The following is a 23,460-nucleotide window of genomic DNA, read 5'->3' on the forward strand; positions in this document are numbered from 1 at the left end:
CATATACATATTGGCAAACTGGGGAAGGTCTATGGTACTATATATACATATTAATATGCATTAACAAAAACAATTTTGGTTTCATGGTTACATATCATTGCCTTAGGATTCATTTTGAACAGAATTTTATTGATACATACATATATTCCTGCATATTGATAAAGTACTACACAAAAGGAATGGCAATGCAATAAAATCCAATTAAATCTTATTGCAATAAATGAACTCAAACCAGTGTACTCTTTGCAATGCTTTTTTGCAATAAATATCCCCATTGTTAATATAAAAACAAGGATGAAACTAAGAGATATAGCATATTATATATAAATGTAAATGTAAATATGTATGCATGACTACTTTGTACAATGTTTGGAAACAAAAATCAAACCAATGGAAAATTCTTAGGCAAATTTCCTTATCATCCCTTTTGACAACTTCATCCACCTGTAAAGACAAATATGTCTTAGCACACTTTATGGTCCAAAGTCTATAGCTTGAGAGAAATTGTGTCAAGGCCTGATGTACTGGGGAGTAAATAATATCCATTAATCTAAAGGAAAATGGTTGGAAAAAGCACCACTTTGTTTGCGATCCAACCCTATGTTAAAAGTATTTCAGCCTATTAAGATCCACAAATTTATACGCATTAAACTTCATACTGAGTAGGGCTGTCACTTGTTGTCCTTATAATTCTGGTCTTTTGATAGACTTGAAGGCAGCTTTCAATCATATAGGATTAGGGTTTGGCACCTCTGTGGTAAGCAGGAAGCATAAATATGCATTTGGAGTGTGAATTAGGAAAATATCAAAACTATTCCTCTGAAACCATCTACACTCCTCCACTTCAAATACAGAAATAAAAAGGTTTCTCTGCAAACATATCTAAATAATGTAATCATCTACATATTAATAAAATACAGTAAAAAACTATAATATGAGAAACTATCACAAATTTCATCAATTATATTAGTCTACAACTTTTCAGTACTCATTTTGATCAATACTAAATGACAATCACTGGTGTGTCCTAGATACTCTCCTTTAAATGTAATCTTATCACTGAACTTTTAGTGCTGAAAAGCCTGTGTTTTTATTTCACTTATGAACCATATCAAATGACAGTAGTCATATTGACTGGAAAAAAAATGTCAGTAAGGTCACATTTTAATTTGCTATATAGCAAATTAGAACTTAGAACTGCACATCCTGCCTTGCAGATGAGATGTAGAATGTTTTCAATGAAAGGATATTCATTGAAAATATTCTTTCAGTGATATTTGTATGTATGTTTAGTATGATTAATGTGCCTAATCAGAAATAAGCTGGACCAAAAAATTAAGAAAGGACAAATTCGCATTTCCTTGCTTGCTCCTTTTGTAAGATTTCAGTTTGTGGGAAAGAAAGGACCTTAGAATAAAATGGGCCTGCAGTTAGGTGCGAAAAAGGGGGTGGGGCAGAATCCATGTGCAAAAGGAATTCTAGTCTGTACTATCAGTTTCCAGCCATTATGACTAGGTCGTTAAGGGAGTCAAATCAGGTAACTTGCTTATTAGATGCCTTCAGTTTAGTCCATCACTAGCACACATTCACATGCACGCTTACATACACATTACCTTCTGTGTCTTGCATATTTGCCACTAACATGACCACTGCCATCACAGCCAGGAGTAGGGCAGCTATAAAAAAAATGAATTAGTTACAAAGGTTTCTATGTGCTGCATAGAGATTATATTAAATGCAGGCAGTAGGTGTTACAGAGATGGAGGGCAACAAAGACAGAAAAAGACAAATCAAATAACTGAAGGGAAAAGGGAGGAGGGAATGCTTTTTATTAGCAAATCCCAGGGGAATTAATTTCATCAGTGCAGCAGGGCATGAGCAAGCCACCAATGAACTTGAAAGTGCATTATACCCATTAAAAGGCATGAATTTCCTAAATTGCTAATGGGGATACATTTTACACTAAACACACTAACCTGAACAGCTCTTGTATGGCTGGTTCCACGGGAACTGCAGAGAGATGGAAAATATATAAAAAATTATCATCTATTACAAGTACTCCCCCTTCTGCTGAAAATTGCCCAAAAAGGCTGTAAAAAAGCAAGGGTCACAATGCATCATGCAAAGAGATTCTGGAGGATGAAGGTCACCCTGAGCAGGGGCCTTGAGTGATTTACTGAAGCAAGAGACGTACCTCGAACACCTTTGGACCGTGTGCGATGGCGCTTCTCGTCTGCCTCCACCTCCATCTGGGAATAGATTAGCAGGCAGTCAATGCTCTTATCCTGCATGCACAGACTATCAATGCACAGACAGATACAGTCTCTCATACACAATTTATTGACAACGTTTTAATTCCATTTTATCCTGCAAGCAAACAGCCTGCACTGAAGGGAATTTTTTTTATTTTAAAGGCTCCCAATATTTGTTTAAAAACAAAAACCCACACAACAATTTTTTATTTTAATTATGTGCGCTCTCTTTCATAACTCTTTTACATATTTTTTGAAAAGGGACATTAGGATTCCTTCATTCCCACTTTCTTTAATGGCAACGCAAAACTAGCAGAATATATCTGATTTTTTGCAACATGAAACTGAGGTCAGGTACTCTAGCATACTGTACTGGGAGACTTTCTAAAGAGATTTTTTCAGGCAAAAGAAGAAGGGAGAAACACAATGGGATATTTAAGATTTGATATATCTTCTGGGTTTTTACTATAGAAAAAAGAAAGGATCTGTCCTACTATGTAAATATCTAAATAAATTATTTTTATATAACTATGCATTGTAATTAATTTAAAAATAAAATGGTTTTCCATTTAGAATTTATAGAAAATCAAAGGTTTTCCCCCTTCTGTTTAGAAACCCCACTCATCACAAATATCAGTGCTATATTTTTACAGTGTAAAATTGTATGACTGGGTTACTGGAATAAAGCACAAAGTAGATTAGAGATCAATGTATACAGATGATCAGCCTTTAAAAGAAAGAGCCCATTATGGCTCATGTTTGGCCAGCTTAAAATTATTTCAAATACTAGATTTAATAGTTTACCAACAGAAGGGCTATTTTGCAGGCATTCAATGTAGCACATGGCTAGAGGCCTATTATGCTGTATTACTAGTTGTTATGAGAACACATCTGTGTTAGGACTATGTTAGGACTAGGTCTCTCAAAACTTTGAAAGGCTGATTTGATTCAAGAAAGCATTGGACAAATCACCCTGCTGAAGCGGGTTTGCACACTAAAGCATGGACCCGCTTCAAAGCGCTTTGTAGGATTTTGAAACGTCTTGCAGATTTGATGGCTTTTCAATGGTTCAGGGGATTGCTACAATGTATCAGCTAAACTACTACATATGGTCAATGGATGATGGTGTGGCATTTATAACAGCAGCCTGACAATGAGATTTAAATTATACCTTATTAAATTCTAAGCTTAACAGACCTCATTTACAGTAGGTGTCAAGGCTAACCTTGATTTGGGTTCTCAGATCTCAGCTTCTTGACTGTGGCCAGCTACAAGCCTGAACATTGTTCTTCTGCTACTAGAATGTTATACTTCTGTGCTGGTCCTGCCAATACAACTAAGAGTTCAACTCACCCCTCAGCATTCTTAGTAAGGGTTACATGACTGGGACAGTTTTAAGTTTCTCCCCAAGTAGTTAATGGGCATCAGGGTAATCCTTACAGGAACTGCCCCAAACGTTTACAACAGGGATAGTTCATCTAGGAATTCTAACTTTTATATACCAATCTTTTTCTCTGTGGCTTGCCTTTATGGAACTGCAACCAAGCATTCTGGAAAAGCAATAGAAAAATAAGCGTGTACCTTACACTGTTGAAAGTGCTTTCTCCCAGCAACTTGATAATTCTAGCATGTACACATCCTGCGTTCTGTCTGCTATCTTTATCTCAGTTCAATAGTTAAAACTTCATGTCTTAAACATCCAGCCTAATTTTCTGAATTTCTCTTTTTGTTCCCTATCCCTGATTTTTTACATTACCCTGATGCCCCTAACCTGATTAAATATACCGGAGAACTTAAAAACTTGCACAATTTTGTGATAATTTTATAGGTTTTGAAAAACGCATCATCAATTTCTTATTTTGCATGGACTGTGTTTTTTTTTTCCCTACAGATATCTATGACCAAGATCATATTTTCATTCCTTGAGAAAATAAGAACTGAACAATTCTGGAATTCTCAAGAGCTTACAGACCTCTCTAAAACTGAAAATAATAGCCAAGGTTGGCACAGTTTTAGGAACAATGTCTTCTGCTTTGTAACTAAGAGTACATCATTTACAAACACTGGGAAGGAGGATATCAGATTTAAAATGGCAAAAAAATGTGTTTCCTTCTACTGTAAACCCAACAATGTAGGTGTAATTTTACAACGGTTATCCCAGTTTGCTATGCCTTAACAAATTGAGATCAAGCTTCTTGAAGGATTATATGCCTGGTTTTTAACAGAGTCAGTAAAGGCTCTTCTTTCAGTCCCCATGCCTTCAGCACTGCATTTGTTAGAGAAATGACAAGGAACCTTTTTGGTGACAGCTCCTAATGTTTCAAAACTCCTGGCAAACGAAGATGTCATGCTGTCCTGACGGTTGACAGAGTTGACAAATCAGAGACCTTCAGACTGTTCACCACAAAACTTGATTCTTAGACTAGGATTTGGCAGAAGTCTTACAATCACAGCTCGACTAAATACAAATGTTTATTGCAAAGAAGAACAAAGCTAAACAAAAGTGTCAATTGTCCATTACTAGGATGAACCCTTTACAGCTGCAGTAATTCAAACCCAAAGTTTTTTCTTCCCACTCTTCCCATGAATACATGGATATTTTTTCTTGATGCTTGAAACTGAGGAGTTGTTGTATATTTACACAACTAGAACTCTGGCCTGAGAACTGCTGACTCTCAGCTTAGTTCTCATACTGTCCTCACCTCTACAGTGTCATGTTCCCCGTTGCAAGGCATAAGTGCATCACAATGGGGAACATACACATCAGGAAAGAGGAAGGGATAACCATTATCCTCTAAACACACACATCATCCACTAAGCACCCAGACCCATGAATAAATCACCAGGACAATAGAAACGCACCTCGGACAGGACCTGGAAACCATTAACAGACCGGGGGAACTCCCACCCATTACCCTGGGGGACGCACCTGCACCAGACGAAGGCAAGGAGACAAAGGGAAACATCGGAGATCGCCCGAATCACCCATCAGCAGACCCATAACACGCTAATCACCCATCCGGACCTGACTTGGGGGACAATGGGGGGTGGAGGAGGACAAGGTCCGCCAACAGGGTATAAACAGGGTACCCTGCTACCACACCCCCATTCCCGTCTTTTTCTCTGCATGCATTCCGTTTCAATAAAGCCAGAAATCCTTAGACCCTCTAAGTGAGTCTGTGTTTTATTCGAGGCGAGGCTGCCCTGACATACGGTTTACTTTCTTCCTCCTCATATGTTTGGATATACTGAGTGATTCTCCTTCCTTCCCTCATCCTGACTTCAAACTCTTGGTGCAGTTAACTCAGTATTTGGGCCAGAATTTACCTCAACCAGGAGCTGTCCTGCATATTTTGGGAGCAGGGGGGGGGCAGGACCAGTTCCTTACTTTCACTACTCAGTGTTCATGGTGGGCAGGTGGAAGAGTTTCCTAGAGGTTGGGCCGAAGTTGTCTTCATTCTCAATTTTTTTTGAAATGAGCAACCAGATGGTAATGACACTTTACTAGGTAGCTATCAAGATTTAATGCAGAAGTTCAGAGCCGCCTTTGACAACTACACCAGGAAAGCAACTGCTAATCTGGAGGAAAACATGAGTATTCAGCAGATTTTCAGTTGTATGCCAGGGATGTGCACTGGATTGATTTTCCCTGATTGACCAATTTTAGGAAGGCTTTTCTGATGACCTGGGGGATTGATTTGTGTGGCAAGGCTCACCAGAGATCTTGAAAGAGCTATTTCAACATTGCATGATGATTAAAGGCAGGCTAGAGGAGTTGAGGGACAGAGGAAATAACAGAAGAAGATGATTTCACAGCCTTTCTTCAGGCTCCCCTCCCCATTCCCACACTGCCTCTTTGCACTCCAGTAGCATGCAATCCATACAGAAAGGGGCAGTGAAAAGACCTCTGTCTGCAGGGGAGAAACAACAAAGATTACACCTTGGGATGTATTTTTACTGAGGTACACTTGGTCTCTTAGCAGTGGCTTGCCTTGCTAAGCTTCCTTGCTCTGAATCAGCTAGAAAGTGGTATACTTATAGAGATCTAGGATACCTTGTGAGTAAATGCCCAAATCACTCCAACACCTTAACTTTGGGAAACTTCACAAGAGCTCAGCAGGGGGCCCTCAGATAATTAAGAAGACCTTGGACTTCCAATACCAGGCAATTGCATTTTATAATCCCTGTTAGCCTTTGTACCTCCATGGGCATGGAAGACTAACTATTACCTCTTTTGGACTCTTGAGTGACTACTAATTTCATAGATTAGGTGATTGTATAGCAGCTCGGCTTGCACACACAACCATTTTGCAAGTAGAGACAGTCAGTGGCAGACCCACTGAAATTGTACATCATCATACAACACACAACTCCTTTGGGGCTGGGAATAAATGACCAAAAAGATTTCTTGCAACTATATTTGACAACTGCCTTGCACTCTCCAATTGTCTTGGGCACAGATTATTTATTTTATTTTATTTATTTTATTTTCTATCCCACCTTTATTATTTTTTTTATAAATAACTCAAGGCGGCCAACATACCTAATGCTCCTTCCTCCTCATATTTTCCCCACAACAGCAACCCTGTGAGGTGAGTTGGGCTGAGAGAGAGGGACTGGCCCAAGGTCACCCAGCCGGCTTTCATGCCTAAGGCAGGACTAGAACTCACAGTCTCCTGGTTTCTAGCCCAGCACCTTAACCACTAGATCAAAGAAATAATTCTGATATTTACTGGGAAAAAGAGAACATTTCTCTTCCCGCACAAAATGTCAACAACACCAGTTGCAGGTGTTTGATGCTTTCTCCTCCCCTTCTGCATTGCTGCTGCACTTCCTTCCTTCCTAGAAAAGTATCCAGAGTTTGCCAATGTTGAAGCAGTGACTCTGCCTCCACATCAGGCATGTGACTTTACTATCAACTTGCTGCCTGAAGCCCAGATCTCAGCCAAAAGGCAGTATCTCAGGTCTGCTCAAAAGTTAGGACCTTTAAAAGAATTTTTGGACAACGATCTGAAGAAAAGATTTATTTACCCTTCTTCATCATTGTTCTTTTTATAAAACAATGAGATCAATTATCTGCCCAACCAGATCAATAGATCAATTCCCAGGAAGGACCTATTGAAAGACAGTGTCCTGACTCCCAGGAAACACTCTGAGACAAGGAACTGTTCTCTAAGGTTTATTGCTAGTACATAACAGTAATCCTAACAAACTGAACAAGCGTGGGAAAAACCCAGCAGGTTAAGGCGGTCCCAATCTGTGCCTCTTGGAATGGCTCACCAATTCCTCAGTGCTACGCATGCGCTTAACAGTCTGGAAGGGAGCCCCCTGCTCGCCATCCTTACTCATGACAGACAGACCACAAAAAGAGAACAACAGAATACTACTAATTATCACCTACACCTCATAGATCAAGCCACTCAATGCACTTAATAAGCTACAGCCCATACCTGACAATGATGTAGCATTTTCTTAGGCATTGGATGGCAGGCTTATACTTGCATACAGACAACCACCTGAAGCAGGTTCTCACAAGCAACAAGAAACAATAGAACAGCCTTGTTAACATAGGAATCAGATGCTGCAACAAACCCAGATGTCTACTTTGCCCCCTACATTTACATCAATAGCACCATCACATGCCTCAATAATTTTGCACAGAAGATTAGAAGAGCTTATTCCTCTAATGTAATACAGTATATAGTGGGTATATGTAGTGGGTTTTGTATTTGGGGTTTTATTTTTGTAAGCCACCCAGAGTCACTGTGAGTGAGTTGGGCAGCCATGTAAATCTCATAAATAAATAAATAAATAAATGAATAAACAAACAAACAAATGAATAAATAAATGCCATAATCTGCATCAATGCCCCTCTGGAACTTCATGGGACAAAGAGGACAAACTTTGTGCAAAAGAATTAATGGACACAAGTTGGACATCAGGACCTAAGGCAAGAACAAAGTAATATTAAAGCCTCTATAGTTCTCAGATTAGCCTTTTTGAAAAAAGATCTTTACCAGCACAATTGAGTGAAAGATTATGAACTCACAAAAGTCAAAAGGTTTCAGGCTATCTTAGAAATCTCAACATACACAATGGGTTTTTAATTAATAAGGCACTTATGATTTGTCTCACATATAACTTGCTTCTGCATAATCGCCCTGCCTCATCCCTATTTAAATCTTACATCAGTTTAGCTACTCCATGCATCTGTTGAAGTGAGCTGCAGCTCATAAAAGCTGATGCCTTTTAATAAAATTTGTTGATCTGAAAAGGTACTAACCGATTCTTGATTTTTGGTTCTCTTCCAACAATAAAAAAGATATTTTTTCTTTAAGACCTGTTCACAACTATAGATTTCTCAATCCAGTAACCATTTGAGATCATTATCCACTGCCTCTTATTTGAATCTGCTGGACTGCCTTCACAAGGTATGTGTTTTCACTAAATTGGCTATGAGAGCAGTTTACAATTTAATTTGGATTAAGGAGGGTCCTTTGACACTTGTTACAGAATACACAATATTTGAATACACAACACCTGAATACACAATAATGCCTTTTTGTCTGGTTAATTGTCTCATGGTCTTTTCCAGATTCATGAATGAGATATTCTGAGGTATTCTGGACAAATATGTGGTGGTTACCTGAGATGACATTTTGATTTTTCCAGAAGATCCTTCTCTGCGTACTACTCACATATGTGAAATACGTGTTGGGGTGCCTATGCAAATACAAGCTCTAAAGTAAGTTGGAAAAGTGTGTGTTTGATCTTCCTGCCTTGGATTGTTTAGGTTACTGGTTCTCTAGAGAAGGGTGCAGATGGGTACATAGCCAGTAATTGTGGTACAGTTTGGTTTAGGCCTAAAATCCCACCCAAATGCAAAACTAGGTCCTAATATTTTTTGTCCTTTCTCATTTGGGGAGAGGGTGATGTTCGGAGGACCATAAAAGAGATCCTGGCAGGCCACATTTTTTGCCATCCCTAGTTTAGGCATTTCCTCTCTTCTTTAGACCAAAGCACTAAGAAATAAAACTACGTCATTGTGACAGTTTTCCTCAAACTGTCCAGATAATCAAAAGATAAGGAATTTATTTTGTAATATATAAGAAAGCTTTTTTTTCCAGTGAAGGTTAGCAATAGTAAGGGATATCATTTGTTTGATACATTTATTTATTTATCTAATTTATATGGTCCCCATCTATCCAAGAAACTCATACAATAATGATGATAATAATGATGTGAGAATTAAAAGCTACAGGTAGTCCTCGCTTAACTATAGTAATTGGGACCAGAATTTCCATTGCTAAGTGACGTGGTCGTAAAGCATGACATCAGGTGACTATGCTGCTTAGCAATGGCAGTTCTGGCAGTCCCTGGTTACTGTCATTAAGCAAATCACTACAGGTCATTAAGCGAGGACCTCACATAACCACAAATTCTGACTTCCTGCTGGCTTCCCCATTGACTTTGCTTTGCTGGCAGGGAAGGTCGCAAATTGCAATCACATGACCACAGTATGCTGCGATGGTTGCCAAGCACCTGAATCACGATCATGTGACATCAGGGGTGCTGCGAAGGCCAGAACTTGGAGGACTGGTCATAAGTACCACTTGTTCAGTGCTGCCATAAGTTTGAATGGTCACTGAACAAGTGGTCATTAACCAAGGACCACCTGTAATTAAAAAAACAAACAAACCAGGAAATATGGGTTGGATTATCTGGCTAAAAATTATAAAATCCCCAAAACTAAAATACTGACAGGACATTGCAAATGATTCCTATGACTTTGGATGATTAGTACAGTAGATAAACAACTTGTGATGGCTTTATAATGGAAAAAATGTGTATAGGAGACAGGAGAAAAGACACCCCCCTCAAAAAAAATTGGATAGTTGCCTGAATCTTCAAGGATGGTGCTGGAAATGTCCAGATTTCACTTGCTCTGGGAGCTATAGCCATGCTGATATAGAAAGAATAAATAATATAATGTGGGACTAGCTGCACTAAGGAGTTTTAACCATGATAACTTAACAAAAAGCCATTTCCCCCCCCAAAAGGACTTTATACATTTACAGGCATTAAATTGTTACTATCATTCAAGTTAAGTTTTAAAGTCTTAAAGTTTCAGTGTCTCACCTGCATCCACCTTGAAATATACTTGCACTATACACACCAACAGTTGAGAACCATTACAGCAGATGATTCTATAATTCAGAAGATTATATGGGCTCCCTGAAAATATTATTCTGATTAGAACTACTCTTACTGTGGTTTTTTTTCCAATGCTTCACCTGTATTTGCCCATAATGTATTTTTCTTTGTTGTTCTGGGTAAATATATTCAGCAATTAGTCTCCCTCCTGCATGTGCATCATAACTGGAGAACTGGGGGTGTCCTACCACAGTGGCAGGTAGCCTTTGACAGATTGCCCCAGAAGAATGCAGCTTCTGACAATAACCCCAGAGGGAATATAGCCCTGATTTTTAATAACCACCCTCTTCCCTCATTCTATCTATTTAGAGTACCAGGAAGAAATAAATCATCCTAGGCTCTCTTTCTAGCTTTTCCTAATAACATCAATAAGAGCCAGTTTGTTGTAGTGGTTAAGGCATCAGGCTAGAAACTGGGAGACCATGAGTTCTAGTCCTACCATAGGGATGAAGCCAGCTGGGTGGCCTTGGGCCAGTTACTTCCTCTCAGCCCTAGGAAGGAGGCAATGGCAAGCCACTTCTGAAAAACCTTGCCAAGAAAACTGCAGGGACTTGTCCAGGCAGTCTCTGAGAATTGGACACGATTGAACAGATAACAAATTTTAAAAAATAACATCAGATATCAACAAACCTGGGCCATACCTTCAAAAAATGCCTCTTTTTAGGAAAAGACTTAGGTTTTAGGTTTTTCTAAATAGAGACTATTTTAAAGGCATGCATCACGTTTGTTGACATATGTATCTTTGATATTATTCTGTGTCTATATATAAAACAAGAATCCTATAACTCCTTTTTCTTTCATGAAAAATTGGTATAATTGCTTTCCCTAGATTCTAAGCAATGTTCATTTGTTTCTAGGAAGTGGGAAGCACGCAATAATTAAGATAAAAAAATTAATACACTCCTTTAATTGACTTGAAAATGCTCCTTTCTCAAGATATTGTATTTAATATTTACTGGTTCACACCAACTAGATTACGGTTACCTATAGACCCATTCAGGAGTTACATTATCATGTGTGCTCACCAAGTGGATACTCCAGATAATCCCCATTCCCCATCCTTCAATGTTATTCCAGTGACACTGGGGTTGGTCCCACATTCATTATTACTCAAATGATTAAGGTTTTCCTTCCATAGAAATCATCAAAATGACATGAATGGGAACAGGGAAGGGGTTATCAAAGTTGCCCCACCCCACCACCTGCTCCAGATGGTATAATGCTTGAATAGAGTTCATATCTGATTTCTATGATGAGGTCATCATTTTTTAAAAAAACTGGCAGCCCTGAGATTATAATTCTTTCTTGCACTCATACTACCAAATGATTGTGTGAGGCACACATATCCTTACTGTTCCATGTCTCTTTGGCCTAGTAAATATATGACTAATAACATCCTACACATTTTAATGCAATCCTTCCTAACAATTTCTTTCCAAAAACTATAGACTCATTGACTGAGAATATCAAAAGCATCAGTGTGCACAGATCTCAAGACTTGTAGCCAAACAGCTTCTTGCTGAATTCATCTTCACTGGAAATCAGTGATAATGGACATTAAGGGATCCCTCAGCTGTTGCTAAAATACTCAGTCCATGAACTGTTCATCCAGAGGTGACTGTGTAATTTTTTTGCTTTGAATGCTGAGCTTTGCATATATTGGCCTGTTCTCAGTAACAGAGTTTGTTTGCTATAAGCCAATTTGGGCGAACCTCAGCAGTATCTGGGGGCCATTCCACAATTAGAATTCAGTGTGTATTCTGAGTATTTTCCAGTATGAACTGCATGCAGAAAGATAACTTCAGTTGACCTTTACAGGGCTATCAAGTACACAATTCCAGACTGGATAATGAGCAAAATAATGTTATATTAAATTATACTTTCAAAGTCTTCTTTTTCAGCAACCAAATCAGTAACAGCAATGATCTCTGTAAAAAGGTTAACATTTTATCCTTCTGTTCCCCTCAAGAATGCAAGAGTATTCTTCTGTCCCTGCCTGTCATGGTTACTGTTCCAATGTTCCTGGAAAACATTGTAACGGGTTCCCATGCCATGGGGCTGACACGAGTTGCTGTACAGGAGGGGGCTGCTCCTGTTCCTTGTACCAGGCTGCGATGCGAGGAGTGAAGAATGAGGAATGCATGTTTGGGTTATTTCGCCCTGTCAAGGACGCTTCCCACAGACTGGCAGGAACTGTTAGGGGCACCTATGGTCATGGAATTATACTGATTTTGTGGGGAGGGACTGGGAGTTGCTTGGGGTTTAATTGGGAGACATCCCGCGCTTTCACTATTCTCAGCTTTGCTTGTGATTCTGCATACTATTCATTATTAAATCAGATATCCATGAAAGCCCTGTGTGAGTCTGATGGTGATTTTGAATAGGCAATCATTACACTGCACTTATATAAAATACCTTATTTCAATAATGTGCTTTAATGTTTACTTCAATAATTAAGATCCTACTCCGGTAAGTTCCACAGATTAACTATACATTTTTATTAAATCCAGTTTGCCTACATTTTTATATTATCTTAGCAAGTGATAAGTGGTATAATGGTGACATTGTGTATACCGTATATACTCATGGATAAGCCAAGCATTTTAGGTGCCAAAATACACCGACAAAATTGGGTTTGGCTTATCCATGGATGGGCTTATCCATGAGTAGATATGGTAATACTTTTTAAAAGTACCCATAATTTCGGTATATACTCATGTATAAGCCTATCAGTGGATAAGCCTACCCTTGAATTTTTAACCAAATACCCTGAAAAATGTGGGTCAATTTATCCACGGATGGTGCATTTTGGTTAAAAATTTGAGGGTCAGCTTATCCACATGATGGGTTTATATGCAAGTATGTACAGTATTTAATTAATTATGTCTCCTATAAATTTGCAAACACTTTGCAAACTTCCTTGATCACTGAGTGGCTTACAACTAACACCATTCCCCATTGTCATCTTCAATGCAATTACTTCAACTCAGGATCCATATTCTAATTAAGAATTTCAAATAACAGTAGCAATCTATTATTTGGTGCATTTTGCTCTGGGACTCCCAGATAATCCCATAATACAGTATAACTATTAGAGAAATAGCTACCTTTCTGAATATCCTATGAATGGTTACAAGAGGAGAACATTTTGTGATAACTCCAGGCAAAAGGTCAAGAAATGAAACACACATGCTTTAAAGAACACATTTTTTAGAATGATGGAAGGAAGTGAAGAGTTTTGATTGGCCATAAATCTGTTTCTGTTATGAAACTTAGTTATCAACAATTGTATAGATTGGAAAATTGATGGTAACTGTGCTATTGTACCTAATTTAAAAACACCAGAGTCAGCATGTTAAGGACAACAACTCACAATCGTACAATTTTAACATTTTCAGTGACTAGATTCCACCTGATACAGCACTGTCTTCACTTGATAAACAGCAATACAAAAGTGGGCAATGGATGGGATGTTCACCTTTAAAGTCTATATTTCAAAAATCAATTGCTGGTTACTTTGAAAGGATTAATCTGAAATTCAGTTAAGATGACCATGATCCAACTCTCCAAATCAGAAGAAGGGAAAGATTGGTATGTCGGACCACAACACCCATGCAACCATTCATTCAGCATTATTTTATTTTATTTATTTTATTTTTATTCCACCTTTATTTTTTATAAATAACTCAAGGTGGCAAACATACGTAATATGCCTTCCCCCTCCTCTTTTCCCCACAACAACAATCCTGTGAAGGAAATTGGGCTGAGAGAGAGTGACTGGCCCAAGGTTACCCAGCCAGCTTTCATGCCTAAGGCAGGACTAGAACTCACAGACTCCTGGTTTCTCATCCAGCACCTTCACCACTAGACCAAACTGGCTCTCATTTCCTTTCTCTGTTCCTGCTTCCCACTGATGGCTGACCAACTAAGTCTGCAGAAAAAGCAGATAAGGACACCCCCCCCCTCTAAACTAAGTATCTAACATGTATGAAACAGTCTAACTATCCCTCATTAAGGCAACTTGCTCTTTTCTGCATTTGAGTGCAGTGGCTGTCAATCTTTCATTTTGTAATACAAGTAATATTAGAGAACCCCATTATCTTTCCTGATAAGGTCATTCTGAGTTTGTTGGAATAAGACAATAGGGCTACCCACAGAGACCCCAATCCCTGCCCACCTCAGATTTGCTAATTTCAATAAAAGGAAGGTCTTCTTACCCTGCTTCTTACTGAAAGAAAGAAAATCTTTCAAGGGGAGTGAAGAGATATTCCCCAATTATTTTTTTTAAAGGTGGAATGTTCAATGAAAAAGAGCAAAAGCAAAGCTTCATTCAATATTTTGTTTTATGCCAACAAGTTTTCATAGTTGCACTTCTTAGATTAATATGTATAGGTGTATGTGTATGTGGGTGGGTATCAACATTTTTGCAAGCACGGCTTGTAAAATTTAAACGGCTCTAAAATAAAAATCTCAGTCTAGAATTGATTTCTGGTCTTGGATTTTTATACAAGTTACTTTTTCTTAATAATTATGTCATAAATCTTATGATATTTGACTCTGTCAAATCCATTTTTTAAACTAATTAAATGCAGTTCTGAAGAGAACCTTTTCAAACTAATACAAAGACACTAGAAAAAGAATAGAGGTTTTTCTCTCATTCTGCAGAGCCCCTTGTCTCTTTTGCCAGAATGACAAAAGCAGCATTACGCCATCAGACAGGAAGCTCTGCCCCTTTTGGTGTGCATGTAACACCATGCCACATGTAGAAAAGGGGCGACTCTTGATACTGTCACAACACCACTTGCATCACTCTGTCCCCCCCACTCCCAGACAATGCTGCTCCCATTGAGAACCTCAGGATAAAAAGCACAAGCTTTCTGCTTTCTTCCAAGTGTATTTATTTATTTATTTCAATTTATTAGCTGTCTCAACTCCTGAAGAAGATCTAAGTTCACGGAAAAGGGTTTTAAAAGGATAACATACCGTTACTTGCAACATTTCAATAAAAGATAAATATGGGAGAAAGGACACATTGGAAGAAAAATACCTCTTGGATTTCCTGGGGGTACTGCAGGATGCCATCAGCTACAGCCACCAAGGCAGGGCAATTTGTTTACCCAGGGTTGCAGCCGTATAAGTAAATGAGATCCTACGATTTCAATAAATTTGTTATCACACTGGACTGGAAAAAATCAGACATTCTAACATACAGTGTTTACTTACAATAACTAATTCATTTTCAGATTCAGATATTGAGTCATACTGTACTCTGCCAACCAAAGGAAAGCAAAACAGCTGGGGACCAAGTGGCATATCTAAATAAATCAAGCGACGCTACTGTAGTAAGTTAGTGTGAGGAAATCTTTCAAAATCAGTGAGATACGACGTTAATGAGCATTAACAACAAAACAAAAAAGATGTTTAGTTAGAACAAGGAATGGAACTTCAAACCTATTAATATATATACTGTATATATATTTATTAGATCTTGTCCTTTGGAGTATTACTATATATGACAAAACTATCTCTATATTGTCCTGTCTATTGCTGATGAGTTCATGAAGTTTTCTTCGCAACATTTCCAGAAGTAGTGTGCCATGGACTTCTTCCTAGGGCTGAGAAAAAGTGATTGGCCAAAGGTCACCCAGCTAGCTTTGTTCCTAAGGTGGGACTAGAACTCACACTCCTCTGGCTTCTAGCCTGGTTCCTTAAATCACTGAATCAAACTGTCTCTCTCTTATGGCTATACTCTTAGCCTTTCTTTAAAGCCATTTCCTTCCTTACCATAATTCCCTCTGAATTTGTTGACCTAGCATCCCCATCAATCCTAGCTATCATATCTTTTTGAATTCCCCATGTAGTCAAAACCAAGTTACATTATTCACTACTTTCTATCAACATATCTTCAAGACACCGAAACATGGATTTTGAAATGAATATATGCGACACACCTTGGTGGTTGGCACATCTGGAAGTGGTTTCCAACAGAAGTGTGACAGATTGGGAAGATTAAAATATATACTGTATAATGTTGGCATGGGTCTGGAGATTAGCTGAGCCCATCATTGTGATTTTATCTTTTTGATTGGAGGGGGTTTGCCTTTGGCTGCCATTACTTTTTTTTTCCCCTTACTGCATCTGTTTTGTTTCATTTTAATTATATGTGCACCACCCAGAGTACTTGAGGGCCTAACACATTAAGTGACTATAACTCTGTGGAGTCATATTTCTTTGTTGCCAATATCTAGTTATCAATCATGATTTTTTTTCTATCAATCATGCATAATCATCTATAAAATTTACAGTGCTGACAATTATGGATGGTAAAACTTTATACAATAACATTCAGCAAAAAGTAAAGAGACATATATTATCTAAAAAAGCAAACAGGCAGTTAATATAGAGGGGGAATGAATATATATTACAATGTTGTCTTATATGACTACAGAACATACCAACATACATTCAGTTTAGACTTAGAATAAAAGTTTCTTAAGAAGTTTAATGTATTTTATACTCCTTTACCTCTAGGTTCAAGGTAGAATAAGTTCAGCCAGGTAAGTTGTAAAATAGTCTTTCAAAATGTCACTAATTTCATCACCTCCTTTGTCAACCTTAATCCACATAATACTTTACTTTTCTGAAATCACCATGAAACTCTTTCTGTGCAAGTCTCACCCACATTATTATACTTAGTAAAATATCTCCAGTTACTGTTAACAAGAGATTTCTTAAGCAAGAATGAGCACAAAAAATGTACAAGAACCAAACCATAACCACAAGGGACAAAAAAATTAGACTAACAAAGCTGAAGTGATCATCAAGGGCTAATATAATATAGGCCTTTTAAGTATAACAACCCCTTTTTAATCCAATTATAGTCATTACAGTTGTTCTCCTCTAAAAGTAGAGGAATAACCTTGGGGAAGGAATCCACCAGCCATTACAAAAACATCAGGTCAACCTGGAAAGACAGGAGGGGGTGAGAAAGAAAATTAAGATCTCCCCATCTTAACTTCCTTTGGTATAAGAGAGAGGGAAAGAGGGCTGTATCAACAGGCTTTCAAGATTCTGTTGTAATATCCTATAACAATAAAATAGAGTTCTTATGGTTCTGTTTCCTGACGTGGCCTAACTCAAAGGGCTGAGACCAGAGGGTCTCTGTGATGACCCTTTCATTAACTAAAACCTATCCTGGGAAATTATTATTTACCCCAATATAAAACGTGAGTTTCAAACCTGAAGAAAGTACCACTTTTTGCATTTTGTCCATCAACAGGCAGAGCTGAAAAGGAGAACAAGGAGTATAACAAAACCAGCTACAGCTCTTTTTTTATTATTCTTCTAACATGTTACTAGATGCAGTGGTATTAGTTATATTAACCAATGCTCATTCAGCTGTATATTCTCCAATGTCATACATGTCATTAGCCCTCAAAAATGCCCTTCTGCTGTTCGCATTAGATAAAGTGAACTGTCTATATGCAAGATAATGAACATAAATCATATATTAAAATGGCAACTGAAAGAAACCAGAGGGAAATGTTTTGCTATTGTGGTGGGAATTAGTGATGAGTTAAACAGCTTTTGACATAAAAATGTCAATATTCCTGTAATCTCTGTTTTTAATATATTTTCTGTGACCTAGTTTCCCCCTTGGCTTTGGTTACGAAGAGGCTATTTAACATAAATACTATATTAGTAGCAATTTCTAATCCCCAGGATATTATGTAAGCAATTGCTGTTTCAGCATTTGAAAAGGGCTGTAACACCCTGATTAAGTGAAGAACAGACCAAGTTTAGAAGTAATAATCTGTTGAAATCTGGTTTCATGAATAATGAATGTACAGCTGATTCATACTGTACCTGACTAGTTAAATGCTTTTTATATGCCTCAGTAAAAAAGAAAATTGCATTAAAGGCATGCATACACACAAACACACAAACACACTTAGAAACGAGATGAGTATGATTGTAGAAAATAATATTAAAAATTTTTGGAAGATAGGAGAACTGAAATGTTAAATGGCGTATTATGAATCATCAACTAACCCTTCCCAAGATCTTGAAGTGTTTCAGAACTCTGTATTTGATTCATTGTAATTCTACTGTGGAAGCCTGTTGTAGTGGCAAGAAGGTTTCAATGATGTGCCCCACTTATCTCTGTGCTTTCCTGAATTAGATGGCTTCTCCTTGTGCACCATGTGCAAGTAAGTCCCTAGATTTCTAAAAGCAAGTTTTGTACCTCCCCTTCCCTCTCATAGTTAGCTTCCTTTTTTTTTTCTTTTCCTAATCTCATCTTCTGATACAGCCTGGCTCAAGAGTGTTCTCTCTTTCTTTTAGAAGATTTTCCCAGCTCTAAAGTCAGGCATAAACTGGCGTCTGACATAAAGTTTTGAGCTGATGGGCAAGAAGTAGGAGCAGTAAGTGTGCTTAACTAGAAATATGAGTAATTGCAATAGAAGACTATATAAGTTTTGAAATCCCTCTTAGGGGTGAGCTTCAACAAAAGCCTGCCTGGAAAACACTCAATAAACAAAATAATGAGAGTCTGTTTTGAATTTCTGTTCCTTTATTGAATGCTGGCACATCATGTTTTGTTGCCTCTTTTGTGGATAGTTCCCATCTCTCTTATTCTTTTCAGTTAAGGATATTCTTTTGCTGTGCTTTGTTCAACAAGTCTTTTTGGCTTCTACCTCATTTGTGCATTCATTGTCTTTGAATCCACAAACCTACTGCTCACATTTTGCTATGGCAAAACATACATATATAATATACCAGCATTTTCCAGATCTTCAAGACATATAGAAATTTGCAGTTAGCATGCTTGTTGGAACCCAACAGGGCCCTCTGAAACAGAGTATGATATACAAAAAAATATTACAGTATAATTGCCAAGTGAATCCCTCAAAGGTGAAAATCCATAATCATGCAAAAATATATGTGTGTGCGCACGCATGTGCATATGCATAGGCACACATACACAAATACATAATATACAGAGTGTGTTTGTGAGTGTCGGTGTATCACACACACACACACACACACACACACACTGTATATGATGTCTGTATTTCAGTGACTTAACCATATCCTTCATAGAAAGTTTGCTGCAACTTTATTATCTATTGCTTTCCCTGGATAAACTTTGAACATCTGTATAATTTTCTACATGATATATTATATAGATTATATTCCCTCATAATATATAAGCCAGCCTCCTGAGTCTTTATGCACTGAAATCAATTACTCTTTAAACAATTAAAATGTACTTATTGGTTTCATTCAGATGTAATTCTTGGCCAGGTTGATTGAAAAACCAGGATTCATTGCTTCCTATGAAGATATAAATGTGAATTCTTAGAAAATACTTTGCAATAGCCTTTCCTAATCCAGATACTTTCCAGATGTACAGATTTATCCAGAATTCTCAGCAATAGCCATGCTGGCTAGGAATTCTGGAAGTTTAAGTCTGTATGTTTGGAGGATACCCAGGGTAAGAAAGGCTGAAGTAGAAATAGATTGGAAATCATACCATGACTACAGTCCTATGGTTACTAATTTTTTAAATCACATTTAATGCTAGATGATTTATTAAATTTATCATTTAAATATAAGAAGGAATAATCCATCAGATAACATGTGATTAAGCAATTAGCTTTAAGAACACTATATGTACTGCTACCAAAACAGGAACTAATTAATCAGTGATAAAAACATAGAATTTGATTATAAAATGTTCTAATCAAGTAAAGAATACCTTGTGAAAATATTGGAAGTTAAGTGGCATAGGTAAAAATACTAATATATTACTATGGGCTCCAAAAATATAATGACTCTCTCTACATAGAGACCACCTCTAATTCTAAACCAGATTTTAATATATTAAATAATAGCAGATATATTTTTTAAATTTCATCTTTCATTTTAAAAGTAAACAAGATGTAACCTAATTTCAGAAAATAAACCCAATGCAACATGAACTATAACTAACCCATAGTGTTTGAGAAATATAATAATACTTCAAACTGCACAAATTAACTAACGTTTGAGCAGAAAAGGGGGGAAAGGAAGACAAGGAAAGGAAAATATGGATTCCTGAAAGGGAAGTTGTCATTAACAAGAATACTGCTATCTATCATGTGTTATCAGGATGCTTTCTGTTCTGCTTATGCCAATATTAAGCAGTATTTTTAAAGTTGATTTCAAGTCTTACCTAATAAGATGTGAGAAATCATGTGGTTTTGGATAACTGGCTTTTGCACAAATAGATTTTTTAACATTTTTACTGAATATATATTTGTGACCTATGACAAAAATAAACTGTTTAAGAATGCAGCAAAGCTAATTAAAAACAGGTAAACACACACATTCCATATAATTAGCATATATTAACTTGAAACTATTACTGTACTGATTCTTCTTTATTATAACCCTAAGAATACACCTTTTGCATTAGTTTTCAGCTGCTTTGTTTGCTACCAATGACAAAAAAAAATCAAATTGCAGAGAAATAATAAGAAAACATTAATTTGAAGTTTCTATGCAAAACATGCACATAAACATCTTTACTATGAATATAAGGGAAGAAACCCTATGTATAAATTTGTAACTTCTTAGATACACAAAGCAAAACATGCCAAGACCATTCTGCAGATGAGTGCAAATTCTATACTATGACTGTTACTGCATGACAGACCTCCTGACCTGTTCAAGGCATTTGCAAATAGTTGCAGCAATATTGTCCAAAAGATCAGGAAGTTTCAGGGTTGAGATTAGGTTCTGAGCTTCAGAAGGCAAGCAAAAACATTTCTCTGAAAGCAAAAACCTAATCCCATTGTGATTGTCCCTAACTTCTGTGCTCACAGGGGTTATTTCTCCTCTTTCTCATTCCTGTCCTCATGTGCAGAGCACACTGCTATCTAGGATGTTAAAGAAATCTTTTATGTATTTCTTTACAATGTTGTGATCTGCTATCATGAGTGGCAGAGTTTAATAGAGCTTACTGCTGACCAGCATTGTCTCCTATAAATTTGTAGAAATCAATATATACTTTGGAAGGGGGTGGTCTTTGTTTTTTAGGAAAATGTTACTAAAAATATAGGTTAGCTTTACTTGTACTTACATTAAATGAGTATTATACAGTTGCCTAGAAAAAATGCAAATTAGTGTAGCTGTGTACAGAAAGACTTACATAGGATACATTATGTAAGTAATTTAAAAACCATTAATTTCAGAAAGATATATCTAAAATCCATACATCAATAATTGTAGAGTTTTCAGGGCTATTTAAAATTTCACTTGAAATGTGAAACAATAAATACAGGAGGCACTTGCACAGACTTGATTTAGGCTGATTTGAATATCTCTAAAGTGCAGTTTAATAATTTCACCCATTGCTTCTCTAGCTTCCACAAATTTTATTTTCCTTTCCTCTCTACTTGCCACCTGATAAACAGTCTAACATTTTCATTGCTGGGAAGCTGGGCCTTGAGGATTCAGTCTGCTTGGATAGGTCCCACCTCCTACTCCCTCTGGATTTTTCCTTTGTTGTTTAGGGTAAAGGTAAAGGTTTCCCTTGACGTAAAGTCCAGTCGAATCCGACTCTAGGGGGCGGTGCTCATCTCCGTTTCTAAGCCATGGAGCCGGCGTTGTCATAGACACTTCCGGGTCATGTGGCCAGCATGACGACTCGGAACGCCGTTACCTTCCCGCCGAAGCGGTACCTATTGATCTACTCACATTTGCATGTTTTCGAACTGCTAGGTGAGCAGGAGCTGGGACGAGCAACGGGAGCTCACCCCGCCACGCGGTTTCGAACCGCCGACCTTCCGATCGGCAGCTCAGCGGTTGCAATATTATGGGTATGCTTAACCTCTGTTTTGAAGTAGACAGATAACTGCTATTGTCATCAACTTCCCCAGGTATTTCACAATTCACTATGTTATCTGATTATTTTTAAATCACTGAATGAATTATTTTTGTTCCTCTGAAAAAATTCTGTGACAGAGTACAATAAATGTAGTATTTATTGATCATGATAGGCTAAGAGATACAACTGGAGAGGGGCAGAGGGGAAGGGTCTCCTGTATACTCTAAAATAATGGGAAAATATTAGATTTTGCTCAGATTACATTTGCTTCATCAGTTACATTTCATGGATGAAAGGGAGATCATGACCCTTCCTGCTAAAATTCAGCTCTCACACTTTTCCCATTCAACCAAAGTCACCTATACATGTGTGAACACATATACAAACATATGTAATTTGTTCTTACAGTGCATTTGAACTTAGACACTATCTTTAAATGAAATAGAAACAAATTAGATCTTGGAGACAGAAATTCAGAAAGGTCCACTACATAAATGCTGTTGCTAATATCTGATTTTCTTTTCTTCCTCTGTCAGTATATGCCCTAAAATACAATTCCATATTGAAACAGAGCCATAGCTTTAGAGTGTTATTCCATCTGGGTTGCAGGTTTTCATGGAAGTGAATGGGAACCCCAGTGCAGAAGGGGCAAACAAACTAACAGGCTATCAACAAACTAGTGCATTAAGCATCTGTCAGATATATGAGAAGGTAGACACATGGAGTTCTGTAAAAATGAAAACTTGGACACATGGGCTTACTATGAGTCTCTTATTTAGAATCCACAAATAGGGAAAAGGTTGGTCTATGGCTACTGGTCCTGACTGATGTATCAGTCTTCCAGGTTTCAGACAGTATTATGGGAACCATTACCAACCTTTCCTACAGACTTCCCAGAGGCATCCTGTAGGAAGGAGAAGGCCAGATAAGATTAACAGTTTGAATGATCCAGCAAGGATGTTTTAATGGCAGATTTAGAATAAATGAGGTCTATTCTCAGTGGAAAAAAACTAAATGTTAAATATGATTCTGTTGTAAACAGCTTCATACATGTAATCCACATGTGAGGAAGGAAAGCAAAGATGAACAATCTAGCTGCATCACTCCATCATCCTGTCATCC

General features: G+C 37.5%; 1 protein-coding gene across 1 annotated transcript in view; it reads right to left on the bottom strand.

The window, feature by feature from the left end:
* The window catches only part of MYT1L (myelin transcription factor 1 like), a 327,281-nt gene that overhangs the window by 115,417 nt on the left and 188,404 nt on the right, over window positions 1–23,460 (bottom strand). Inside the window, exons 3-5 of the mRNA XM_063314010.1 lie at window positions 2,195–2,249; window positions 1,977–2,010; window positions 1,614–1,676 (exon numbers count right to left, since the gene is read on the bottom strand). Of these exons, the coding sequence (XP_063170080.1) occupies window positions 1,614–1,676; window positions 1,977–2,010; window positions 2,195–2,249 (152 nt within the window). The remainder of the gene's footprint in view (window positions 1–1,613; window positions 1,677–1,976; window positions 2,011–2,194; window positions 2,250–23,460) is intronic.

Source organism: Candoia aspera, chromosome 1 (genome assembly GCF_035149785.1).
Source record: "Candoia aspera isolate rCanAsp1 chromosome 1, rCanAsp1.hap2, whole genome shotgun sequence".
In the NCBI taxonomy this organism is placed as follows: Eukaryota; Metazoa; Chordata; class Lepidosauria; order Squamata; family Boidae; genus Candoia; species Candoia aspera.